The 27,033-nt window shown below is 28.9% G+C and overlaps 1 protein-coding gene and 4 long non-coding RNA genes across 6 annotated transcripts; 2 read left to right on the top strand and 3 right to left on the bottom strand.

Annotated features, from left to right (window-relative positions):
• Positions 1-100: 100 nt before the first annotated feature.
• On the bottom strand, positions 101-3,652 carry LOC136772906 (uncharacterized). Its single transcript, XM_066726192.1, has 3 exons — positions 3,019-3,652; positions 2,476-2,683; positions 101-2,134 (listed from the first exon to the last, which is right to left on the bottom strand). The coding sequence occupies exons 1-3, from the start codon at positions 3,593-3,595 to the stop codon at positions 967-969; spliced, it is 1,953 nt and encodes a 650-aa protein (XP_066582289.1). The 5' UTR covers positions 3,596-3,652; the 3' UTR covers positions 101-966.
• Positions 3,653-3,780: 128 nt separating this feature from the next.
• On the top strand, positions 3,781-6,028 carry LOC136774190 (uncharacterized). The gene is made up of 5 exons (XR_010822753.1): positions 3,781-3,850; positions 4,570-4,895; positions 5,496-5,553; positions 5,650-5,812; positions 5,892-6,028. It is a non-coding gene; the product is annotated as an uncharacterized lncRNA (long non-coding RNA).
• A 700-nt stretch (positions 6,029-6,728) lies between these two features.
• Positions 6,729-8,606, top strand: LOC136774185 (uncharacterized). The gene is made up of 4 exons (XR_010822751.1): positions 6,729-7,120; positions 7,228-7,459; positions 8,196-8,316; positions 8,471-8,606. It is a non-coding gene; the product is annotated as an uncharacterized lncRNA (long non-coding RNA).
• A 2,741-nt stretch (positions 8,607-11,347) lies between these two features.
• Positions 11,348-13,020, bottom strand: LOC136774178 (uncharacterized). Its single transcript, XR_010822750.1, has 4 exons — positions 12,806-13,020; positions 12,467-12,698; positions 11,610-11,730; positions 11,348-11,455 (listed from the first exon to the last, which is right to left on the bottom strand). It is a non-coding gene; the product is annotated as an uncharacterized lncRNA (long non-coding RNA).
• Positions 13,021-24,409: 11,389 nt separating this feature from the next.
• Positions 24,410-25,305, bottom strand: LOC136774159 (uncharacterized). 2 transcript variants are annotated; one of them, XR_010822748.1, is made up of 4 exons: positions 25,231-25,305; positions 24,970-25,138; positions 24,707-24,878; positions 24,410-24,614 (listed from the first exon to the last, which is right to left on the bottom strand). It is a non-coding gene; the product is annotated as an uncharacterized lncRNA (long non-coding RNA). The 2 variants fall into 2 exon arrangements; XR_010822747.1 differs by having other exon boundaries at positions 24,707-25,138.
• Positions 25,306-27,033: the final 1,728 nt, after the last annotated feature.

Here is a 27,033-nt window from a genome sequence, read left to right as displayed (position 1 = left end):
GACCAATTTGAAATGAGGAAATAGATCAGGAAGTATATCAGGAAATTGTTGAATATAATAATAATCATATAATATATCAATATTTTTGTTTTGTGTTTTTTTATTTTAATAAATTATAAAAAGTCTCCAAAAATTCGTAGATTCTTTGTATAGTTGCTTTACTAACAGTAACTTGGACGATACCTAATTCATTTTTGCCAAACAAATTTTGCAAGCCAATCAATTTCTCTTTTTCATAAGTATCTAATATTATTTCAAATGTAATTTTTGCAGCAACAATTTTTTTTCTCATTGCGAGAGATGTGCATTCATTTAACGCTTCCAATTTTTTTAAACCGTTAGGTAATTCTTTTGCTAATAGGGTTCTTCTTTCAATTTCATCTAAAGTTATAACATTATTAATAATACTATCTGTTGTTATATTAAATTTCTTTAAAACTTTATCTAATATAATGACATCGTCGAGAGCATTATGAGCTTGAGTTATATCAATATTCAGCGTCGCTGCAACTGCTGCTAATGTATTTTTTCCCTTACCCCTTTGGTTTGTGCATTTTTTTTATTAAAGGGAGCGTATCCGTAAATCCTAAAATAAGCGAATTATAATACTTATCCATGTAAGTATTTTTAATCGCTCTTAATAATCGCGTGTAGTCAAATCTACAGTTATGTGCTGTGAGTACACACTTCTTCTCAAATAGGTATAAAAACTCATAAAAGGCTATGATTGCTTCTAGTAAAGGAACAGTCTCAAGTGTGTGTCCATGAAGCGTTAAGTTTCCATCGTCGTATCTTAAGCCAGTAACTGTACTAACCTCTTCGCTAATTCTTTGAGTAGGTTTCACGTATACGCTAAATGTAAAATGTTCAGATTTTGCTGCTATTTGCAGTATATCTGAATTGTTTGCAAGACCGCCAGTTTCTAGATCAAATAATATCACAACAGGCTCAATACTGCTATCAATATTATGGATAGGAAGACTCAAAATCTAAATTACGAAGCCCTATATCAGACTCATAGGTAGTTCCTTCGGAAACCTCTTTCTTATTTCTCAACTCAGTCTTATCTTTTCTTAAAAATAAACGTCGTTTTTTGAAATCGCGCGTTAACGATTTTGCATATCTTTTCCTAGAATATGCATCTTTTTGGAGACATAACTTCTCATTATATTTTCCGGGTGATAGTGTCAGCTTTTCATCTAAATGAACGACATGTTGCTCCCCAATATTTTTTTGGTTTATTGCACACGCGACTCTAATATCGCCAGACGAAGACGTACCATATAATCTGCTTTTGGGAGCTTTACTGACAATAACAGAGTTCAAGCTTTCGTTGCAATTGCTTGAAGCTCCTGCTGAAAATGAGCTAGTTTTTTTTGCTAAAGTATTAAATATTTCTCTTAAAGCTAATAATAAATTTTGATTTTTAAATCCTTCATTAATCACAGAATGTTTATAAGTATCTTGATTCGTTTCATATTTACACCAGCTGCCACATTTCTCATGATTATTGAAGCAGTGCTCCGGAATGTTGATAATGGCAGTAGCCATGTTACAGTCATTCCCAATGTTTTGAGAAATACAAAAATTAAAACATCTTTGTAGATATTTAATTGACTGAGCAGTCAGTTCTTTATATCTGTTTTTTATTTTATACAGCATATTCACAACCCCTTTGCTGGTGTGATTTTTATCTGATTGCTTTATAACCTCATGAGAGGAAGCATTGCGAATAGCAAAAATAGAGCTGCTGTCATTGTCAGCAACAAGAACTCCTATTTCTGTTTTAACCTCTTTTAAAATAGAGTTTTTGTTTGTCAACTGGACTGCGGCATGGGGTTCCATGGCTTTAGCAGAGCCTTGAAAATTTAAGCGACAGTCATGGTCGTTAGGAGAATGACTCATGTCGCACATCCTACATTTCCTATTCAGCGTGATGTAAGATATGACCTTCTTTGAGAAGTGCCCTATCAAAGCACCAGTGCCAGAGAGACTATCGTATGTCCGACCAGTACCCCTGGTTATCCAGCCCATATCGAAAGATGAAGCTACTCGCACTGTATGCTCTTTTGTGATAGACTGCACATCTGCATTTACATCAGGAAAAATAAAATTATCTTGTAAATGACTAGGCCTGAAAGAAAACCGAAGAATGAGGTGCAGAGATATACAATTATTTTGAAGTTCATTTTATTTATTTGTATAAATCAGTTTTCAATTAATTCAGAAACATTTGTCACCATTTTATGATTATTTTCAATTCGTATCATAAAAATAAAAATACGTAATAATTCATCAGAAACAATTAATGTATAATTAAATAATAAATTTGAAAATAATTGTAAAATTATTATAAAAAAAATAATAAATTTGAAAAAAATTGTAAAATCATTGTAAAAAAAATAACGAATTGATCATAGTCAATAAAAACCGACAAAAAATAGAAAATCACAACTTCTATACGACCGAACTTACAATAATTTTTTCATTTCATCCTGATTTTGTATTGTCAAATCTCTTTCTTCGCGAGCTGCTTGCACACAACTGTCATGGGCTACAGACTCAACGGCTGCTCCAACTTCCTTTTCGTGACGTTTATACGTTTCCCAATTCATCAGTGGCATATTCAATGAAGATGCCAATTTATTCAAGTGCGTACTTCCAATGCCTCCATTTAATGTACCTTCAAATGTGTTACAATTTTTATACATTATTTATTATCTACATACTCCTATCACTGAGAGAAGAATTCATTTATAGTAAATGTGCATGCCAAAAATGAGCTCGCTAGCCCATTAGTTTTCGAATAAGAGAAAACTAATGGGCTAGAGTAGTATAAGTAGTAGTACAATAAAGTAGTACAGTAAGTGCTAACTGTTACGAGTCGGTGTATTTAACCATAAAGAAATACCACTTAAAAAAAAAAATTAAAGCACTACGCATTTACAGAAAAACCATCCACTTTACAGTAAATAAGTTTTCTCAGTGTGCAGAATTACACAATCAAAATGTACAAACCTATTACAGCTTTTGTATTAGTCACAAAATATTTCCTTTTTTTATCTGTGCGACATTTATAATCTGTACGGTCTTCTGTAGAAATTTCATGGGCTTCCATTGTTGATTTACGCATATTACTGATTTCATCTGCAGATATATTGGTTTCTTTATTTTCAGGAACTTTCCTAATTGTTTGTGATACATGCTGTTTATCTGTAGCAACTTTTTTGACTATTTTGCTTTGTGGACACTGAACATCGAATACTGAAGCAAACCCATAGTGTTTCTCTGATATAATATTTAATAACGAAAGTGCACATTTACATTTTTTGCAAAATAATTGTTCTCCAAGAGTCTGCAAATGCACGATCCGACGTCCTTCTAATACTTTCTCAACTGCTTGACAATTTTCATCTTTTTCTAACTTCTCTTTTTTTAGGTTATAAGTACCTCTCTTCGTTCCATAAATGTTCCTCAAATTTTTAGCTAATTGCTGGTCCAGACATCTCTTCTTATAAACTTTCTCTGTCACTCGTTTACCTTTCCAGAAAAACCTCTTTGGCTTTTCATCATTTTCCGCCTGTATATCAGACATAATCACACATCACATATCACCCGCAGCAGCCGTTCGTTACGAGACGGAGTTCACGGAGTATGTTTACATTCGCGTTATGGAGGTTAGGCTCTACTCTCCGTACTACAGCGTTGCCAGATCAACTACTACGTGAGTAAAGCACAAGACTATCTCTACGTTGACTACCGTCGTAGCTTGGGAACTCCCTTAACAAATACTTTAAAAATAGTCTTTCCAGAAATAAAAGTAACGCATTGTTTCTTTCATTTTACTCAAGTAAGTAATTTATGAAAATATTAAAGTTTTGTTTAATCTTTACATCAAACGACATTATGTTTCAAATTATTCATTTTTCAAGTATATAACTATATTTCTTTATTTTATAGGCTTTATTTAAGAAAGCACAAACTTTAAATATAATTAATAGAAAGAAAAGTAAATTAATATGCCCCGAGTATTATATAGTTTTAAAAAAATTATCATTCTTGGCTTTAATGCCAGCAAATATAATAATAAAAGTTTATTATTCATTAAAAGCTGATATTATCCAGAATTTTGGAGAATTTTTCAATTTGTATTTTTTATATTTTGAGAAATTTTGGTTGAAAAACATAAGACCAGAAAATTTTACAGTTTATAAATTAAAAAATAGGACCAATAATAAGTGCGAAAGTTATCATAGGCAATTAAACCAGAATTTAGGGAAATCTCCTCACCCTACCCTCTTCCTAAGTAACTATTAACATTTTTCATTATTTCTTTTCACTTCTTCCTAAAAGTAGCATACGTATTGCAAAAGATATCAAAAAGAAATTAAAATTACATCCTTTTCGTCCAAACGACTTTTGAGATAAGAGTGCTGTTATAGGGTTGCATGACTTATATTACTTTTATGTAGATTTGTATGCCGTATTTACCATCAGGTAGAAGTAGTGTTCAGTAGCAAATGTGTTATTATTTTTACATAAAATTATTACTTTTTTAAAAACCTTTAGGTCAAATGAAATTGCTCCTGAAGGAAAACAGAACTATTATAGATTTGATTAAAAAGGGAACCTACAAAGAAAGAGAGCAACAAAAATAAGAGATGCAGAAATGAATGATTTTTATAAAAAATTAGAAAATATTTTAGAAGACAATACAAAAAATCCAAAGGAAAAATTCATCATCGATTTATTAGAGGATATAAATGAAATAAAACATTTAAAGCAGACACAGTTAAATAATATGAAGCAAGCTTTATATAATATAAGTATTATAAAACCAGAAGCACCAACAATAAGAGAACAACAGGAATCAGCTGTGCCTGCAATTACAATAGGTAAAAATAGTGAAACCGAAATTTTATATAAATTAATTTCATTAAAAAATCTACATTTGAATTATAAAAATAAGATAACATTTATTGTGTTCAATAATACTACTAAATAAATATTTTTATTTAGAATAATACTTCTACTTTCTTCTTTCTAAATAAAAGCTTAAAATGTTATTCACTATGTAACAATTTTCTTATATGAAATAAAAAATGAAATGGGGTATCATGATTTTCAGCATATATTTTATAAGCTTCATCTGCTATAACATATATGTTTTTTTTTTTAAATCTTAATGTATGTATATATGATGACCTTCACAATTCAATTTCAGATTCGCATAATATCAGTTTTGTTTCACCGGGTAGATAGCTTTCTCCTCTCAAACTTGATATTCAATTGCATGTATTTGCAAAATACCGAAACCTTTATGCCGCAACTCTTGCAGCTAAATTAATAGCATATATGATATTAATTTATGAATTCCTTCTGTTCTATGCTATTTATAATCCAATTAACTCATATATAAAATGTGATACCTATAAATTTGAATTTAAAATCAATACAATAATATATCTTTCTTTACATGGTTACCTCAATCGAAGCTGAAATACATGCTGAAAACTTTGCGAACATTTGATGCAAGTGAGAAATAGTTATATAGTAAGTTTAAACATATTTTTATAGTTCTGTAGGTATATACTAATGCTGAAAAATACATGATTTCATCAGTTAATTACTATTTTTATTTTTTGTTAGATTTTTGAATTCACTAATGTATATATGAGAATATTAAAACCAAAATTGAAATATAGAATGAGATAATTTGGTTGTCGAAGGAATAATACATTTTACTTCTAAAGATAACGTTTTTAAAACTCATGAGCAAAGTAAAAGATATATTATGTCACCTACAGTTAAGGTAAAATACAAGTAATGCCATTGTTTTGCATTACCATTGGAATATTAATCAAGATAATATTATAAAATGCAACTTATAGGGCTTCGTACACAATGAGATGATCTCTATAAAAGATAAGGAGAAAAAGATTAGATGGATATTGCCAACATACACAGAAATGGATGAAATTGTGGATGCTGTACATCAAAATCATATAATTATACTCTCTGGTGAAACTGTATATGGAAAAAGTATTCAGGTATAATAAATAGTAAATAAGATAAAAGATATAAGCTTTCTGACCAAAGAGAGTCTTCTGCTTTAATAGAAATTTATCATTTGATTTTTCTTAATTCCCTTATGCTTTTGTACCTTGCGTTATATTAATTCACCCATTTTTCTCTATGCTCGTACCACTGTAACTATTTCATTCTTCTTATATAATTCTAATTATATTTCACATTAATTCCTTTTTCCCTTTTTGACTATTTAATATATATATAGAGGTGTCTTTGTTTATTCTTCCAAGTACCATTTCATTTCTAGAACCTGTAAAAATTATAAAATTTTCACAAAGACATTTATTCTACACATCTTAATATTTAATTAAAAGTAGATATAAGTATGATAAAAAATCACTTATCTAATATTTTCCTAGATTTTTACTTAGACAACTTTAGTTGCAGTTAATTTTTACTCCAAAAAGTTATGTCATTTCTCTCAATATTTTCATTTTAATTTTTACAACCTACACACTACACAGACACATACTCAAAATGATACAGTAGTTTTCCATCGAGTTACTCATCTAGGCATTTTGCTTGACACTATGCTTATTGCCAACTGATTAACACGAAAAACTATAAACCGTTCTGTAAAGGATGCGGCGACATTTTACAAAACGGCTTGGTAATTTTTATGCTAAACAGTTGGCACAAATCGCGACGCCATGAAAAGTATATAGAGTGGAAGGTTAATAGGAGAAAACACTGCTGACAATTTTCAAATGTGTAGTGTGTTAAGGCGATGTGTGTGTGTACATAATACACATGAATGTGTGATGTAGGAAAAGAGATAGCAGTGAATACAAATTTGGAGCCGAATGGAGCAGAACTTGATGCTCCAAATATTGAATCATAGTAACTATTGATTTATAAAGAAAAGGGAATAATATTAGATAAGTTCACATTTATTAAATTTGATGTATTTATTTTTAATTAAATTATTAAGAGAATAACAAGTGCTTTGTGAACATTTTTATGATTTTTAGGGGTACCCTTAGGATAATCAAAGAAATTGGAAGGATTAAAAAAATGTCATATTTTAATTGTACGTATGGAAATTATGTAAATGAATATATTTGATATTTTCAATCTGCTTATTTTATTTACACTATTATTAAATGTTAGTAAATTCTATTTGGCTCAAAATTGTAGATAATTGGATATTAAATATGAGGCGATAATGGTACAATAAAAACAATACAACAGCAATAATCAGAAAGAAGAATAAGAGCAGAAGGAATAAAGGATGCATTTGAATTCAGGCCGAACAAAGAGGATAGGATAAAAATCAATAAAATAATACGTTATCATCAAGTAAAGAAGGCATTTCAGCCAAGAAGCATTCTCAACTACCAACCGATGACTTTTGAAAATCATAAATAAAGTATGTACCTATAGTTTCAAATATAATTTTGCTGAAATAAGTTATTTATCTTTATTTAAGTGAAGATTAAAATTCTTTCTTCTTTATTCAAATAGTACTAAAGATTAAAATCATTGAGTGTGATGGTACTCTGATACTGTAGATATGATAAGTTTACGAAGGCTCCTTAAAGAAACTATTACACTACCTACTTTTGGTGATCATTATTACAATATTGCAGTTTTTCATTTAACAATGAAACATTTGCATAAAATCGAAAGAATTTTCTTAAACTCTATTATTATAATGAAAATACTATTGCTTACGCAAGTATATTTTATTCGCTATTATTCTTTACAACAAATGTTACTTTATTTTGATAGTTTAAATGTAGGTTTTTCAATGAAATTAGTTTATTTAATGTTTCACTTTCATTGTTGGTGTTTAATGTAACATGAAGAATAGGTTGATTTGGTGTTTCAATTGCTATTTCTGTATCTGCGGTATTTATATTCAGTAGTGCTTTCTTCATGTTATTTCTTTCTATTTCTTTCAATGTTTTTATTTCTTCCATTTCTTCTAATATTTGAATAATATAATTTTCCTTTGGAATTCTAGTAGGGTCTTCTAGGATATTTTGTATTTTTAAATACATTTTATTAATCTCCATATTTCTTATTTTGGTCAGTTTATGTACTTCTCTTTCTTTATATATCCCTTTCTCTATGCAGTCAATAATTGTTCTGTTTTCTTCTAGTAGCAATTTGATTTGACCTACAAGATGATCAAAATGGAATAATTTTATATTAAAGAACATGCCATTCGCTCAGTAACAACTTCTACCTAACAGCAAGAATATCCTAAAACTAAACATTTAGGTAAATACATGTAAAGAAGACATTAATTCATAAGACGTAAACATTCAAATTCCTTGTATCGCGAAAAATGATATAAAGCAATTAATTTATTAGAGTATTCTAAGGTACTATGTAATGTTTTGTAAAATTGATAAATCGCTTTCTTTTTTTATAGGCTTCCTTCTCTTGAGCAATCTGGAACTGTTCTATTTTCCTCTACTAACGTTTTTATGCGGTCTGCAAGTTATGAAAAACAGAACAATTTTATATGGAAAAAGATGCCACTCGCTCAATATCAACTTCTACAAAACAATCACAAGATCTAAACTTGGAGACTTATGTAAGTGCATGCTACAAGTCATCAATTCATATGTAATACCCAAGCAAATAAATTAATTATTATTGGAAATTATACAAAATTGGAAATAATACAAAATTGGATATAATATATACTTATGAAGAGGGTAGGGTGTGGAGCTTTCCCTAAACTGTTGCTTAATTGACTGTGATAGTTTTCACATTTATTGTTAGTTCTATTTTGCAAATTGTAAACAGAAAAATTTTCTGGACCTATTTTTTTAAGCCAAAATTTTTCAAAATATTGAAAATATAAATTAAAATAATTTCCAAAATTTCTTTGAACTTCAAGTTTTAATAAATTAAAAACATCAATTGTGTTGTCTGCTGGTATTAAGGCTAGACATATTAACTTTTTTAAAACTATGTAATACTCAGGATAGGCGAGCTTACTTTTCTGACGATTAACTATATTTAAACTTTGTGCTTTCTTAATTAAAGCCTATAAAAGAAAATAAATATAATTAGGATGACGAAACTACAAATAAATTTCAAGTGTAACGCATCGTGATGTGTAATGTTGAGAAAAACAACAAAAATTGTAAATATAATTTAATATTTTACGAACTTGAGCAAAATGAAAGAAACAATGTGTAATTTTTATTTCCGGAAATACTAGTTTTAAGGAATTCCTGAAACCCATCTCGAAATCGATCATTGCCAATTTTGGCTTTAAATTTGGGAACGTTAACTTGACAAATTGGAAAATTTCTATATAATTATCTTGTAGTTTATTGTTCATGATAATCCAAATGCATGGTAGAGCCTGTAAATATATTTTAATAAATATTCATGTTAAGTGTTCTACTTTTAATTCCTGAAAGCATTTTCTTATTTAATAAAATATTTACATTCAATTTGAAACTATTAAACATATCAGTAATAACTCTATTCTTATCAAAATTTGAATATTTTTCCATAAGTGGCAATAAAGGTTCTATATAAAAAATATATATTATCTTTTACAGTTACAGAGAGAAAAACGAATTCTACCATTATTGCCTAAAACGTTGTAACTAAAAGATCCTACGTATACAAACAATTTATTTCATACAGTATCTAACTCCAATTGTAAATTATTATGAAATGTAAGCATTACTTTATTAGAGTCCTTATGAATATTTATCAACACAGTTATTAGCTGTAGGTTCTTTTCCTTTAATTGCGGAACACATTTAAATGTTCCATCAACGAACACAATTTCACCATTTATACTGCTATTGATAAAATTTTCATCGTAAAAGATTAAACTGTAAAAGTTTAACTTTTCGATCATTTTAATGCTGATATTATATTCTTTATTATTATAGCAATATTTTAATATTTCTTTATTCTGCATCAAATGCTCACATAGTTCCTTCATTGTTACATTTCTTAATTTAATAGTATGTATGTTACGTGTCTTCTTGATATATCTTTGAATAGTTCGTCTGCTAGACGGAAAATTAACCGTATTTACCATTTCTGGATGACTGTTAATGAAGTCAAAAGTTATTACAATAACAATATATAATTTTCCTGAAAATATTAAAGTAGTGGATAATAATAATATTACTTCATGGTTGCAGCATTGTATATATATTTTGGTTTTGCTCCTCGTGTTTGCGTCATTGATATAAGCTTGTTATTAAATAACGCTTTATCATTGCTGTTTTTATCAGTCTCATGATTATGCCGTTCACCAGAATTCTTAAATATATTTTTGTAAAAAATCCCATGAGCTTTGCAACTTAACTCTCTATATTTAATGCAATTGAGATATCTAAAGATAAATATAAAAATTTCACATTAACATTTGACCTTCAATTTCTTTGGGAAAACACAACTTACATTCTGTTATTTTTCGTTTTGGTAATATAATACCGAAACCCGTCAAACATCCATAACTTTCTGTTACATCTCTTTTTTTTTAAATGATCCATTTTATTATTGGTACTAAATATGCTAGATTTACTGATACTTATAAATATAAAGAAGTTGTATATAGAGTATATATTTCTTTCAATGGAAGACATAGAGGGGAAGGAGTGTTTTTTAAAAAATGTCTATAAATCTAGCAGATTTAGGGTCAGTTCCACTAACTATTTAACGAAGGCTGAATCCTTGTACTATGGTTAAACAATAGTTTCCGTCACATAAATTATGCTATTTTAACCAAAGTTTCAGTTAACTTGAGGGTTGGTGGAATCGGTCTTTAGTAACAATAATAAGATGGCTCATTTAAGAAAAAAGAAATGTAGCAGAAAGTTATGGATGTTACATGGGATTCAACAGTATATATTACTAAATCAAAAAATGAAAGGATATAAATTGTATTTTCTAAGAGATTAAAGGATTAAAGTTAATGTGAATCATATTTCCTTCCTTTAAATATTTCAATACCTTTGAATAGAGATAATTTAGGTATTAAATGCAATAGGATTTTCAAAAAAAATTTATTAAAGAATTTAGAAGAAAAGTATAATCATGAGCTTCATAACAAAAAAAACAATAACCGCCATTAATCTTATATTAACAATAAAGGTATGAGAAACAAAATCGAAAATTATTATTAGCTATCTTTATATAATTTCCAATAATAATTAATTTATTTGCTTGGGTATTACATATGAATTGATGACTTGTAGCATGCACTTACATAAGTCTCCAAGTTTAGATCTTGTGATTGTTTTGTAGAAGTTGATATTGAGCGAGTGGCATCTTTTTCCATATAAAATTGTTCTGTTTTTCATAACTTGCAGACCGCATAAAAAGGTTAGTAGAGGAAAATAGAACAGTTCAAGATTGCTCAAGAGAAGGAAGCCTATAAAAAAAGAAAGCGATTTATCAATTTTACAAAACATTACATAGTACCTTAGAATACTCTAATAAATTAATTGCTTTATATCATTTTTCGCGATACAAGGAATTTGAATGTTTACGTCTTATGAATTAATGTCTTCTTTACATGTATTTACCTAAATGTTTAGTTTTAGGATATTCTTGCTGTTAGGTAGAAGTTGTTACTGAGCGAATGGCATGTTCTTTAATATAAAATTATTCCATTTTGATCATCTTGTAGGTCAAATCAAATTGCTACTAGAAGAAAACAGAACAATTATTGACTGCATAGAGAAAGGGATATATAAAGAAAGAGAAGTACATAAACTGACCAAAATAAGAAATATGGAGATTAATAAAATGTATTTAAAAATACAAAATATCCTAGAAGACCCTACTAGAATTCCAAAGGAAAATTATATTATTCAAATATTAGAAGAAATGGAAGAAATAAAAACATTGAAAGAAATAGAAAGAAATAACATGAAGAAAGCACTACTGAATATAAATACCGCAGATACAGAAATAGCAATTGAAACACCAAATCAACCTATTCTTCATGTTACATTAAACACCAACAATGAAAGTGAAACATTAAATAAACTAATTTCATTGAAAAACCTACATTTAAACTATCAAAATAAAGTAACATTTGTTGTAAAGAATAATAGCGAATAAAATATACTTGCGTAAGCAATAGTATTTTCATTATAATAATAGAGTTTAAGAAAATTCTTTCGATTTTATGCAAATGTTTCATTGTTAAATGAAAAACTGCAATATTGTAATAATGATCACCAAAAGTAGGTAGTGTAATAGTTTCTTTAAGGAGCCTTCGTAAACTTATCATATCTACAGTATCAGAGTACCATCACACTCAATGATTTTAATCTTTAGTACTATTTGAATAAAGAAGAAAGAATTTTAATCTTCACTTAAATAAAGATAAATAACTTATTTCAGCAAAATTATATTTGAAACTATAGGTACATACTTTATTTATGATTTTCAAAAGTCATCGGTTGGTAGTTGAGAATGCTTCTTGGCTGAAATGCCTTCTTTACTTGATGATAACGTATTATTTTATTGATTTCTATCCTATCCTCTTTGTTCGGCCTGAATTCAAATGCATCCTTTATTCCTTCTGCTCTTATTCTTCTTTCTGATTATTGCTGTTGTATTGTTTTCATTGTACCATTATCGCCTCATATTTAATATCCAATTATCTACAATTTTGAGCCAAATAGAATTTACTAACATTTAATAATAGTGTAAATAAAATAAGCAGATTGAAAATATCAAATATATTCATTTGCATAATTTCCATACGTACAATTAAAATATGACATTTTTTTAATCCTTCCAATTTCTTTGGTTATCCTAAGGGTACCCCTAAAAATCATAAAAGTGTTCACAAAGCACTTGTTATTCTCTTAATAATTTAATTAAAAATAAATACATCAAATTTAATAAATGTGAACTTATCTAATATTATTCCCTTTTCTTTATAAATCAATAGTTACTATGATTCAATATTTGGAGCATCAAGTTCTGCTCCATTCGGCTCCAAATTTGTATTCACTGCTATCTCTTTTCCTACATCACACATTCATGTGTATTATGTACACACACACATCGCCTTAACACACTACACATTTGAAAATTGTCAGCAGTGTTTTCTCCTATTAACCTTCCACTCTATATACTTTTCATAGCGTCGCGATTTGTGCCAATTGTTTAGCATAAAAATTACCAAGTCGTTCTGTAAAATGTCGCCGCATCCTGTAAAGTGTCGCCGACTCGAATTTTCTCCGAAAAATTACTATGCCAAAATAACGACTGCGCACGGTCATCTATACATTTTTGGTATATGAGTGATTTTCGAGTCAGCTCGTAGTCAGCACTCGCTTAAATTGTAACATAACTGCTCCGTTGACATTTCTGTGTAAATGTGTTAATGTGAATTTCGGAACAATGTGGAATAGCATAAATGGTACAGAGAAGAGGTTATGGATGAATAAATAAACATTTTTAGATAAGTATAAATTTTTTATTGTGCAGACCTGAATTCTTGCATAGTAATGAGAATATTATTCTTTGTAAAAACTTTTCATATTCTAGGAAGACTACTAGCTACGTAATGCTTTCATCATTTACCAATACAGCAACTTGGAGGTTACGTTACTAGGTTAAGTCATCCTGGAAAGATAATTTGCTATCAGAGATGAAGAAAAATAGTTTTTCAATGTTACAGGCTACTCTGATGCTAGTAAATTGATTTTGTAATGGTTTGTCAAAGTTTCTTAGTTTATTTTTCTGTTCGCAGAATACTTAACTTACTTATATTTCAGAAAAATGACAAGGTGTAAAATACTTTTCGTTCTTATCTATTGAGCAATTTGGAATGGTGTTACAATAACACATACAAAATCACCCTAGAAAAATATCAGCAGCTGGGAGCGATACATAACTTTTCAGTTTTGTCTTGAGGAGATTATTTGTGTATGTGCAAAAGTTATTGTTCCTGCAGCAATTAAGAGTTTGTAGGTTAAAAACAAATTTTGATAAATAATCCATTCAAAGTTAAAAGGTTGTAGACTAACAAATGTTAAATTTTATATTTAGTACCTACAGTACTACAGAGATTTTCAGATAAGCTCTTGAAGCCACTAAAATGGGTAAAGTGATTGCTGTACTCCTTTTGTTTAATAAAAAGCTAATACTATTTTGTCGAGCTTACAATTCTTGAATATTTATGCATTTGTTACGACATAGATCTAATATAGCATAGTTTTAAGCCAACTTGGAGGTATTTCCTAAGTAAAATGCTTGCAGATTGTATAAATGTCATCTTGTATTCATCTACTGGAAGTGACTTAATTCAATAAATAATTCTGAGATCACCAGACAAAGTGAATTTTGATTTTAGATTGTCTAGGAGCCAAATGTACGTGACTCATTTTCGTATTTCCTTAAACTGCAGCACTTTTTATCGTAAAGAGAAACAAGGCATTTTTCGTTTAAGTATACTTTTCAAAAGTAATGTGCAAAAACTACAGGTAGCGTACAAAATCCATTACTTTAAAAAATAATTTTGTCATTCTAAATCTGATATACCTGTTATGTTTCTTAAAATGACTTGAACATGAATGTAATATTTTGTTTATCTTTGCATTTATAAGAGACATTAATTTTTTGAATGTCTTATTCTAAAAATTTTGTATCCTTTAAAGTGAATAAAATAAACAGTATTTAACATCTATAGTCTAGATTATTTTAATTGATGCAGTTTTCATATAATGCCAAAGGTATAAATGTATCTGATAGATATCGCTTAATGCTGTTATTAATAGTTGGGTCGGCGACAGTTTACCTACACCAATTGGGTATTTCTTGACATACAGTTGGCTGCACTGAGATTATATAGTATGTGAAGGTTGGTAGAGGGTAAAGTGCCATAAAATTTTATAGTTACTTTCTAGGGATGGAGCTTTCGATGAGTAGACTATATTATAATGTATTTTGTGCGCATGCGTGCGAGTAGAAGAAACTTACGAACACAAGTAATCCAAAAATGTTTTCATGTAAATGTGTGTGCATTGATACTTACAGCTGAAATTAAAAGATTATAATAAGTAATATAGAAAGTTTCAGGCATAAAAGAATTAAAAGTATAATAACCATCTCTGTAAGAAAACCAAAGAGAAATGGCCTGTCATTCACTATACATATTGATGCCATATGGCATATGCACAAAGAATATAACAAAAATACTTTTAGATAAGTATATCTTTTGTATATAATAAGTGCATATTCAAGAATAAATCTTTTGTATGCTTTGTGGATGTATTTTGTTTATTTTACAGATTTAATCATTTATTTATTGTAAGCCATCTTCAATTTTTTATTGATCTGAAGTTTACATAGAATGGAAATCTCCCACAGAATAATTTCCATACCCTTCGACAAAGAGTGAAAGATCAACTTAGTAATTTTTGACATACAGGGAGGTTCTCTAACGGCGGCATATAGGAGATTCGTGTTAGTTGACTATAGCGCTCAGGATGATGGTTTCTGAGAGCGCTTATTGGTTAATATCATGTAGTGCCAACATGAAATGGTCCGTTACCAATAGATGAATAAGAAAAATGAGACCCATCCGCCATTTTGGAGTGGAGAAGTGTTTACATGCTAGTTTTAGCAGAAAGAGGTGTGAAATGGAAAAATGTCAAATAGTGAGGTTACTAAAGTAAAAATGGAAATTAATGAATGGAAAGTTCGAATATTCTTACTTTCCATTCATTATTTTCCATTTTTACTTTAGTAACCTCACTATTTGACATTTTTCCATTTCACACCCCTCTTTCTGCTAAAACTAGCATGTAAACACTTCTCCACTCCAAAATGGCGGATGGGTCTCATTTTTCTTATTCATCTATTGGTAACGGACCATTTCATGTTGGCACTACATGATATTAACCAATAAGCGCTCTCAGAAACCATCATCCTGAGCGCTATAGTCAACTAACACGAATCTCCTATATGCCGCCGTTAGAGAACCTCCCTGTATTGTCTAACAATAGCATGTTATATATTGTGTTTATATGCTTGATTAACACTAATACTTTACATATCGAGAGAAGTACTCTTGACTATTTAATTAGAAAAATTTCATCATACAGTCTTAGGTCTAGTTGAGATAGTGTCTTTAATAGGTCTGTTGATTTGATATTATTTGTAATATTCTAATGTATTTTTCATATTATTATTATATGTCGAGTTTCGAAGCTGCAATTAAGATCCTCATACCGTGTTTAATGATTACAGGAAGTTCAACTTATATATAAAAGAAGAAAATATTTGGAATTGTCATACAAGAATGAGATAAGGAAATGGAGGAATTTTTACCAGCAGCCATAAAGGAAATTTCACAAGTATTTTCTGAACGGTGTGAAAAGATGAGAACAATTCAACAACTCCTATGGTAGCATGTGTGGTATCTATGCTATTATTGTAATATGTATAGTTTGCTACGACTTTATATCTTCAACAATAACACAGACCTGGAAAATTCAATTTTCTCAGTTTCAAGAATGGACGGGAAGGAGGGGGGGGGGGGGCAATTCTTCCATTTTTTTACTGAATATGAATGTGGCTTTGAAATTTCTCTATCACATCAGGTGTTTTGAAATATCAGTTAAATGGCTGAAAAACGGCTGTTTTCCTCAGTTTATGATTTTTATTTTAGAGAACAAATTTTCTTTTTGTAAATTACCACTATTGCATCGCATCCTGCTAGTATAATAAGTTTTGAAAATGGATTTTAAAGCTAACGAATAATACTATATGGTTTAATTGTGGAATTTAAACAAAATTCGTTCTCTGAAGTAAAATAATGAAAATGGCGAAAAAAGCCATTTTGTACTATTTAAGCTAAAAATTAAAAAAAAATCTGATGTACTGGAGTAATTTCAAAATCAGGTTCGTTTACAACACAATAAGATCAACAAGAATCGTCTCCGACCATTTTTAAAAATGAGGAAAATGAGATTTGGCACGTCTGTGTAAATATTTATTAAAATAAAGTGTATTAATTACTTTTCATATTATAAAAAAGAGGAATATAAAAAGCAACTTTAAAATACAATAAGTAACAGCTATAACACTAGTGAGATTAGACTGTTAAAATCTGGGTGTAGATAAGTGATGCTGAAATTATAAGGTTCTCAAAGGCGAGTGTTTAGAAAGGCTATAACTATTATTCTTCATCAAAAATATCTTCAGCTTTAGTGTAGAAAACATTAAAATTGTGTAATATGAAAAGGGGAATTTGTAAACGATTATATGGTATCATAAAAAATAATAGTAAAGCATTACGTAATTTATGAAAAAAAAATTATTTTATTGAAGACGAAGAAACACTAAAAAAGGAATACAAATATTTGTTTAAACATGCATACAAGTTTTACCTATTTATGAGTTCGCTCCTTAGTAAAGGATAATATTAAACACGTCAATGTATCGGTAGTGGGGAAAGTGCCATAATATTTTCTTGTAGTAAAATTAAAGGAACTTTAGTGAATCGACTATATGGAAATAAACCACACACTGCGCATGCGCACGAGTAGAAGAAACTTTACGCACACAAGTAAATTATAAAAATGTTTTCATGTGACTGTATTTAATATTCTATGTTCTGTCCTAGAATATTACAAGTTATATAAATTTTCAAAGAAAGAATATAGAATTAAATAATATTATACGCTTATACTTTTCCATATACGATTTAAGTGTAAGCAACGCTGCATGTATAAGCCCATCGTATTTTGTGGTAGAGGGTAAAGTGCCATAAAATTTTATAGTTACTTTCTAGGGATGGAGCTTTCGATGAGTAGACTATATTATAATGTATTTTGTGCGCATGCGTGCGAGTAGAAGAAACTTACGAACACAAGTAATCCAAAAATGTTTTCATGTAAATGTGTGTGCATTGATACTTACAGCTGAAATTAAAAGATTATAATAAGTAATATAGAAAGTTTGAGGCATAAAAGAATTAAAAGTATAATAACCATCTCTGTAAGAAAACCAAAGAGAAATGGCCTGTCATTCACTATACATATTGATGCCATATGGCATATGCACAAAGAATATAACAAAAATACTTTTAGATAAGTATATCTTTTGTATATAATAAGTGCATATTCAAGAATAAATCTTTTGTATGCTTTGTGGATGTATTTTGTTTATTTTACAGATTTAATCATTTATTTATTGTAAGCCATCTTCAATTTTTTATTGATCTGAAGTTTACATAGAATGGAAATCTCCCACAGAATAATTTCCATACCCTTCGACAAAGAGTGAAAGATCAACTTAGTAATTTTTGACATATTGTCTAACAATAGCATGTTATATATTGTGTTTATATGCTTGATTAACACTAATACTTTACATATCGAAAGTACTCTTGACTATTTAATTAGAAAAATTTCATCATACAGTCTTAGGTCTAGTTGAGATAGTGTCTTTAATAGGTCTGTTGATTTGATATTATTTGTAATATTCTAATGTATTTTTCATATTATTATTATATGTCGAGTTTCGAAGCTGCAATTAAGATCCTCATACCGTGTTTAATGATTACAGGAAGTTCAACTTATATATAAAAGAAGAAAATATTTGGAATTGTCATACAAGAATGAGATAAGGAAATGGAGGAATTTTTACCAGCAGCCATAAAGGAAATTTCACAAGTATTTTCTGAACGGTGTGAAAAGATGAGAACAATTCAACAACTCCTATATGGTAGCATGTGTGGTATCTATGCTATTATTGTAATATGTATAGTTTGCTACGACATTATATCTTCAACAATAACACAGACCTGGAAAATTCAATTTTCTCAGTTTCAAGAATGGATGGGAAGGAGGGGGGGGGGGGGCAATTCTTCCATTTTTTTTACTGAATATGAATGTGGCTTTGAAATTTCTCTATCACATCAGGTGTTTTGAAATATCAGTTAAATGGCTGAAAAACGGCTGTTTTCCTCAGTTTATGATTTTTATTTTAGAGAACAAATTTTCTTTTTCTAAATTACCACTATTGCATCGCATCCTGCTAGTATAATAAGTTTTGAAAATGGATTTTAAAGCTAACGAATAATACTATATGGTTTAATTGTGGAATTTAAACAAAATTCGTTCTCTGAAGTAAAATAATGAAAATGGCGAAAAAAGCCATTTTGTACTATTTAAGCTAAAAATTAAAAAAAAATCTGATGTACTGGAGTAATTTCAAAATCAGGTTCGTTTACAACACAATAAGATCAACAAGAATCGTCTCCGACCATTTTTAAAAATGAGGAAAATGAGATTTGGCACGTCTGTGTAAATATTTATTAAAATAAAGTGTATTAATTACTTTTCATATTATAAAAAAGAGGAATATAAAAAGCAACTTTAAAATACAATAAGTAACAGCTATAACACTAGTGAGATTAGACTGTTAAAATCTGGGTGTAGATAAGTGATGCTGAAATTATAAGGTTCTCAAAGGCGAGTGTTTAGAAAGGCTATAACTATTATTCTTCATCAAAAATATCTTCAGCTTTAGTGTAGAAAACATTAAAATTGTGTAATATGAAAAGGGGAATTTGTAAACGATTATATGGTATCATAAAAAATAATAGTAAAGCATTACGTAATTTATGAAAAAAAAATTATTTTATTGAAGACGAAGAAACACTAAAAAAGGAATACAAATATTTGTTTAAACATGCATACAAGTTTTACCTATTTATGAGTTCGCTCCTTAGTAAAGGATAATATTAAACACGTCAATGTATCGGTAGTGGGGAAAGTGCCATAATATTTTCTTGTAGTAAAATTAAAGGAACTTTAGTGAATCGACTATATGGAAATAAACCACACACTGCGCATGCGCACGAGTAGAAGAAACTTTACGCACACAAGTAAATTATAAAAATGTTTTCATGTGACTGTATTTAATATTCTATGTTCTGTCCTAGAATATTACAAGTTATATAAATTTTCAAAGAAAGAATATAGAATTAAATAATATTATACGCTTATACTTTTCCATATACGATTTAAGTGTAAGCAACGCTGCATGTATAAGCCCATCGTATTTTGTTGTATGTACTTTCGGTATACTACCGTAGTACAGTTGAGCCCAATAATCTTGCGTCAGGCGAGGGGAAGTAGAAATCAGAGGGGCGAAGGAATTTCTAGGGAGTTTGTCCGCAGCTGTCAAATGGCGCGATTAACACTAAATTTTGGATCGTAAACAAAAATAATATTTTCTTAAAACGATTGCGGAAAAGAAAGAAGTATTTTAATACATAACAGAGAAGAAAAAATATATTAGATGAGTATAAATTAATAACAAAAATGAAAATTAATGTAAATTTTTAAGGAAATACACTTTGTGGTTATTTTATTTCTGTTACAGGCTAAATCCTATTCTTCATGAGTTTAAATCGCAGGAAAGAAATACTTAAAGACCAATGAATGAAAAAGGACTGATTTATGAAGCATTTCTGTGTGGCCCAGTCATTTCAATAATTGTGACATAATGTTATAATAGTGAAAGTGTAAGCGATTGCTGTGTATACAAAGAAATTTTATTACAAAATAATAATAATTTTGTATGATAATGTTTTGATTCCTATTATTATAAATTAAAGCTAGTTCAATTAAAATTAATTATTTTTATTTCTTCCTTAACCACACACAGATTATATACATACAGAGTAATTACATATTCTTGTAGAACCTATCTTTCAGCTAATATAACTAAATTGTAACTATTTTATATCTGCATGTTATAACTATTTGTTTCAATGATTTTTATTATTGAATGTGAGATAAATTACGTAGAGTTTCTGCAAATTTCTTATTAGTCTGTCACATCCTTGAACATATTAGCTTGTATGATATTTATATGTCTCCTTTGCACTATTTTCTTCTAGTCTATAACATATAACAATAATATTATTATCGTTTTTAAATACACGCAGATAAGATGATTATGCTGATTTGTAATTAATTTTATAAATATTGGAATGATAGTTAAACCATTGTCTTATTAAATTTGGAAAATGGGCATTTGAACGATGCTATTTAAATTAGGCCTCTTTTCTGTGAGATATGTTCTCATAATACTTGATTAAATAAAGTTCCTTAAAAGTTATGTGTATAATACTGAGTTCATCTTATTTTTTAGCTTCAAGTAGTTTTCCAGCAACGTGTTTGAATATACATTTTGAATATAGAATACTCTTATTTCCTTACTCTTATTATAATGTTGTCAGGATTGATAGAAAGATTTGTCAATCATCTGAAAATGATAGGATATACATATGATGACTGGATAAATTAAGGTTTTAGGACAGATAAGTCTCATGAACAAATAGGAATAATAAAATAAGTATTGAATATTGGAAATGGATATCCAAATATGTAGCTGGAAAATATAATTTGAAGCTGAAAACAAGCTGAACTCAGCAGTATATATAAACGTATTGGTCGACAATATCCTCTCAAATAGAAGAAAAAGATATCAGGTGGATGAGGGGTCAAACATATTTAAGTACAATAAGTCCAGTGTCCATTCTTCAAATTTAATACAGCAATAGTTTACCAATCATCTTAATTATTATAGAAACAATTAGACAGCAGAATAAGCATATTTGAGCATATTTAAAAATATTCAGAGAATTATTGGTATATGCATTGAAAACTAGAAGAAGAAGGAACATTCAAGGCAAATAAATGTCATACGAGATGTGGAAGCATATGTGACGAATCAATAAGAAATTAGTAGAAAATTTATACAATTTGTTTCACTTTGAATAATAAAAATCATTGAAACAAATAGTTATAACATGCAGATATAAAATAGTTACAATTTAGTTATATTAGCTTAAAGATAGGTTCTACAAGAATATGTAATTACTCTGTACATATATAATCTGTGTGTGGTTAAGGAAGAAATAAAAATAATTAATTTTAATTGAACTAGCTTTAATTTATAATAATAGGATTCAAAACATTATCATACAAAATTATTATTATTTTGTAATGAAATTTCTTTGTATACACAGCAATCGCTTACACTTTCACTATTATAACATTATGACACAATTATTGAAATGACTGGGCCACACAGAAATGCTTCATAAATCAGTCCTTTTTCATTCATTGGTCTTTAAGTATTTCTTTCCTGCGATTTAAACTCATGAAGAATAGGATTTAGCCTGTAACAGAAGTACAATAACCACAAAGTATATTTCCTTAAAAATTTACATTAATTTTCATTTTTGTTATTACTTTATACTCATCTAATATATTTTTTCTTCTCTGTTATGTATTAAAATACTTCTTTCTTTTCCGCAATCGTTTTAAGAAAATATTATTTTTGTTTACGATCCAAAATTTAGGGTTAATCGCGCCATTTGACAGCTGCGGACAAACTCCCTAGAAATCCCTTCGCCCCTCTGATTTCTACTTCTCCTCACCTGACGCAAGATTATTGAGCTCAACTGTACCAAGGTTGCCAAGCAAGGTTGCCAAGTCCGCCATCTTGAATAGTACTACGCTCTATAGTAAGTGAATTTTGATATAAGGAATGCAGACTGCACAAAGTATACTGCCAGCGGAAATACGTCAGTAGCCATCTTAAATGCAGAACGTAATATATCAAAAATTATATATATTATATTCACAGCCTGTCACCGTGAACGGCGTGAACGAAGACAAATGTTAGTATACGGAAAAATAAAGTGTAATAAAGAAATAAGGAGTAGTGACTAGTGACAGCTTTGATCTATCTGACAGTTGATGTACTTATGGTATAAGTGAATAAATAAAATAAAAATGCTTTTCCTAAATTGATTTTTAATTTTGATAAAATGGTCAAATGTAGCCATTAATTAATTAGATTTGGTAATAAATACAAAAAATGCGTTTTATTATAACAAATGAGTTGAAGTAAAATAAACTCAATGTTTTTATATTAATTTGTTAACAAATGCATTTTTTTATTTATTATTGAGTCCAATAAGTTAACGGTTATTAAAAAAAAATTCTTTGTAATGAAACAAAAAATGAAAAAATTTTAATCTTCACCAAGACTCGAACACGAGCCCACCACATGATAAACGGCAACCTTACCGCCTGCGCTACAGCGCTCACTTGATGTACCAAGAGCAAAACAGGCTTTTTAAAAACTGACTACAATTCTTTTATTAATTCGTCATAAATGATCAAGAATTAGCTGTAATAATAAATACATTTATCTACATAGCATTATTGTATTAAATTTATTGTTTTTAATTTGAAGCATACATTTTGCATGAAGATATGTTAATTTAAGGGTAACCATTCAGTACTTTATATAATAACTATTCATATGCTCAACTATCATAAATTAATTAAGTAATATTATAATATTTGTTATATGTAGTCGAATAACTATGATAAACGAGCATATGAATAGTTTTGTATTTAGAGTATTGCATGAACATCCTTAAAGTATCGTATCTTCATGTAAAATATATGCTTCAAATTAAAAACATAATAAATTTAGTGCAATAATGCTGTGGAGATAAATGTATTTATTATTGCAGCTAATTCTTGATCGTTTATGACGAGTTAGTGAAAGAATTGTAGTCAGTCTTTAAAAGGCTGTTTTGCTCTTGGTACATCAAGTGAGCGCTGTAGCGCAGGCGGTAAGGTTGCCGTTTATGATGCGGTGGGCTCGTGTTCGAGTCATGGTGAAGTTTAAAATTTTTTAATTTTTTTTTTCATTACAAGGATTATTTTTTAATAACCATTAATTTATTGGACTCAATAATAAATAAAAAAATGCATTTGTTAACAGATTAATATAAAAACATTGAGTTTATTTTACCTCAACTCATTTGTTATAATAAAACGCATTTTCTGTATTTATTACCAAATCTAATTAATTAATGGCTACATTTGACCATTTTATCAAAATTAAAAATCAATTTAGGAAAAGCATTTTTATTTGCTTTGAGTTTTTAGGTAAATGCAGGACCACCTCACACGGATGACACGTAAAAATGTCACGGTTAGCGGTAGTCGCTCTTCTTCTAAAGCCAATGTTGCCTGAAGTCCAAATCACACCTATGCTCTCCAGGCATAGTTGTGTTTGTACCGCTTCCCTTTAAATTTTCTATACTGCTGCTTGCTAGCGCTTATCTTCATTTTTGTTGCTAAAAGCTTGATTCTGGCATCACTGCCGTGTGGAACTATTAGTTTGCTAATAAAAGCAGAGGCTTAATTTTAGGAGTTTGCAACATATAGTAATTAATATAGATACAATTGTAAAAAGAAAACAAAAATTTTATTTTACATATATTAACTTTAAATAAAATCCCACAAAGTACTGTAAAATATCTAACATGTTATATTATATATCTAATCTGTCAGCTTCTTTATTTTAATATTCATCTCAATTATCACAGTTTGATCCTCAGCGATGACACAGTAACCACATTATGGTGAATCTATTCTTTTTTTTTAATGTTCGATCCACATAGCTTCATCCTCAGCAGTGATACAGTAAACATACGTACATTACTATAATTTAATCTGAAACAAAATCCCACAAAGTACTATAAAACATCTTACATTTTATATTATATATGTATTCTGTCATTTTCTTTATTTATTATTGTATTTACCCAAATTGCTGACTCATTTATTTTAATGTCTGTCTCAATTAACACAGTTTGATCCTCATCAGCGATGACACAGAAACAACATTATGGTGAATCTATTCCTTTTGTTTTAATGTTCAATCCACATAGCTCCATTCTCAGCATTGACATAGTAAACACTTTACAATAATTTAATCTGAAACAAAATCCCAAAAAGTACTATATAAAATCTTACATTTGAAATTACAAATGTAATCTGTCAGCTTCTTTATTTGTATCGTATTTACCCAATGTGTTGACTTGTTTATTTTAATATTCATCTCAATTAACACAGTTTGATCCTCAGCGATGACACAGTAACCATAATATGGTGAATCTATTCCTTTCATTTTAATGATCAATCCACATAGCTCCATCCTCAGTAGTGACATAGTAAACACATTACTATAATTTAATCTGAAATAAAATCCCAAAAAGTACTATAAAATATTTTACATTTTATATTATATATCTAATTTGTCAGCTTCTTTATTTATTATTGTATTTACCCAGTTTTTTCACTCGTTTATTTTATTATCCGTCTCAATTAACATAGTTTGAATCTCAACGATGACACAATAACCACATTATGTTTAGTCTATTCCTTTATTTTAATTTTGAAAATCTGCATAGCTCCATTCTCAGCACAGTGACATAGTAAACACATTACTATAATTTAATCTGAAATAAAATCCCACAAAGTACCACAAAATATTTATATCTTACATTTTATATTATAAAATTTATTGTTATACTTATCTAAAATGTTCAGTCCTTTATATACTTTTAAAAATTATTTTTATGTACATTTTACAAATTTCGTCACTTTATTTATTCACTTATACCATCAGTATATCAGCTGTCAGTAAGATTAAAACTGTCACTTTATTTCTTTATATTACTTTATAACTTGTGGTATGTATATACTAACATTTGTCTTGGCTCACGGACCATGCATTATGTATTTTGAAATTAGTAATTAGAAATATCTATATTGCGGTCCCTCTACAGTCTCTACCCTCTGACGTATTTCCGCCGACCAGTAGTATCAGCAGCGACTATAGCGTAGTACCCAAAATAGTACTACGCTATAGTCGCTGCTGATACTACTGGTCGGCGGAAATACGTCAGAGGGTAGAGACTGTAGAGGGACCGCAATATAGATATTTCTAATTACTAATTTCAAAATACATAATGCATGGTCCGTGAGCCAAGACAAATGTTAGTATATACATACCACAAGTAATAAAGTAATATAAAGAAATAAAGTGACAGTTTTAATCTTACTGACAGCTGATATACTGATGGTATAAGTGAATAAATAAAGTGACGAAATTTGTAAAATGTACATAAAAATAATTTTTAAAAGTATATAAAGGACTGAACATTTTAGATAAGTATAACAATAAATTTTATAATATAAAATGTAAGATATAAATATTTTGTGGTACTTTGTGGGATTTTATTTCAGATTAAATTATAGTAATGTGTTTACTATGTCACTGTGCTGAGAATGGAGCTATGCAGATTTTCAAAATTAAAATAAAGGAATAGACTAAACATAATGTGGTTATTGTGTCATCGTTGAGATTCAAACTATGTTAATTGAGACGGATAATAAAATAAACGAGTGAAAAAACTGGGTAAATACAATAATAAATAAAGAAGCTGACAAATTAGATATATAATATAAAATGTAAGATATTTTATAGTACTTTCTGGGATTTTATTTCAGATTAAATTATAGTAATGTGTTTACTATGTCACTACTGAGGATGGAGCTATGTGGATTGAACATTAAAATGAAAGGAATAGATTCACCATATTATGGTTACTGTGTCATCGCTGAGGATCAAACTGTGTTAATTGAGATGAATATTAAAATAAACAAGTCAACACATTGGGTAAATACGATACAAATAAAGAAGCTGACAGATTACATTTGTAATTTCAAATGTAAGATTTTATATAGTACGTTTTGGGATTTTGTTTCAGATTAAATTATTGTAAAGTGTTTACTATGTCAATGCTGAGAATGGAGCTATGTGGATTGAACATTAAAACAAAAGGAATAGATTCACCATAATGTTGTTTCTGTGTCATCGCTGATGAGGATCAAACTGTGTTAATTGAGACAGACATTAAAATAAATGAGTCAGCATTTTGGGTAAATACAATAATAAATAAAGAAAATGACAGAATAAATATATAATATAAAATGTAAGATGTTTTATAGTACTTTGTGGGATTTTGTTTCAGATTAAATTATAGTAATGTACGTGTGTTTACTGTATCACTGCTGAGGATGAAGC

This window comes from Prorops nasuta, unplaced genomic scaffold (genome assembly GCF_024137725.1).
Source record: "Prorops nasuta isolate Cenicafe-Biocafe unplaced genomic scaffold, Cenicafe_Pnas_1.2 PNAS00001, whole genome shotgun sequence".
NCBI lineage: Eukaryota > Metazoa > Arthropoda > Insecta > Hymenoptera > Bethylidae > Prorops > Prorops nasuta.
Note: the sequence above shows the minus strand (reverse complement) of the source record. Positions and strands in the feature narration are given on the sequence as shown.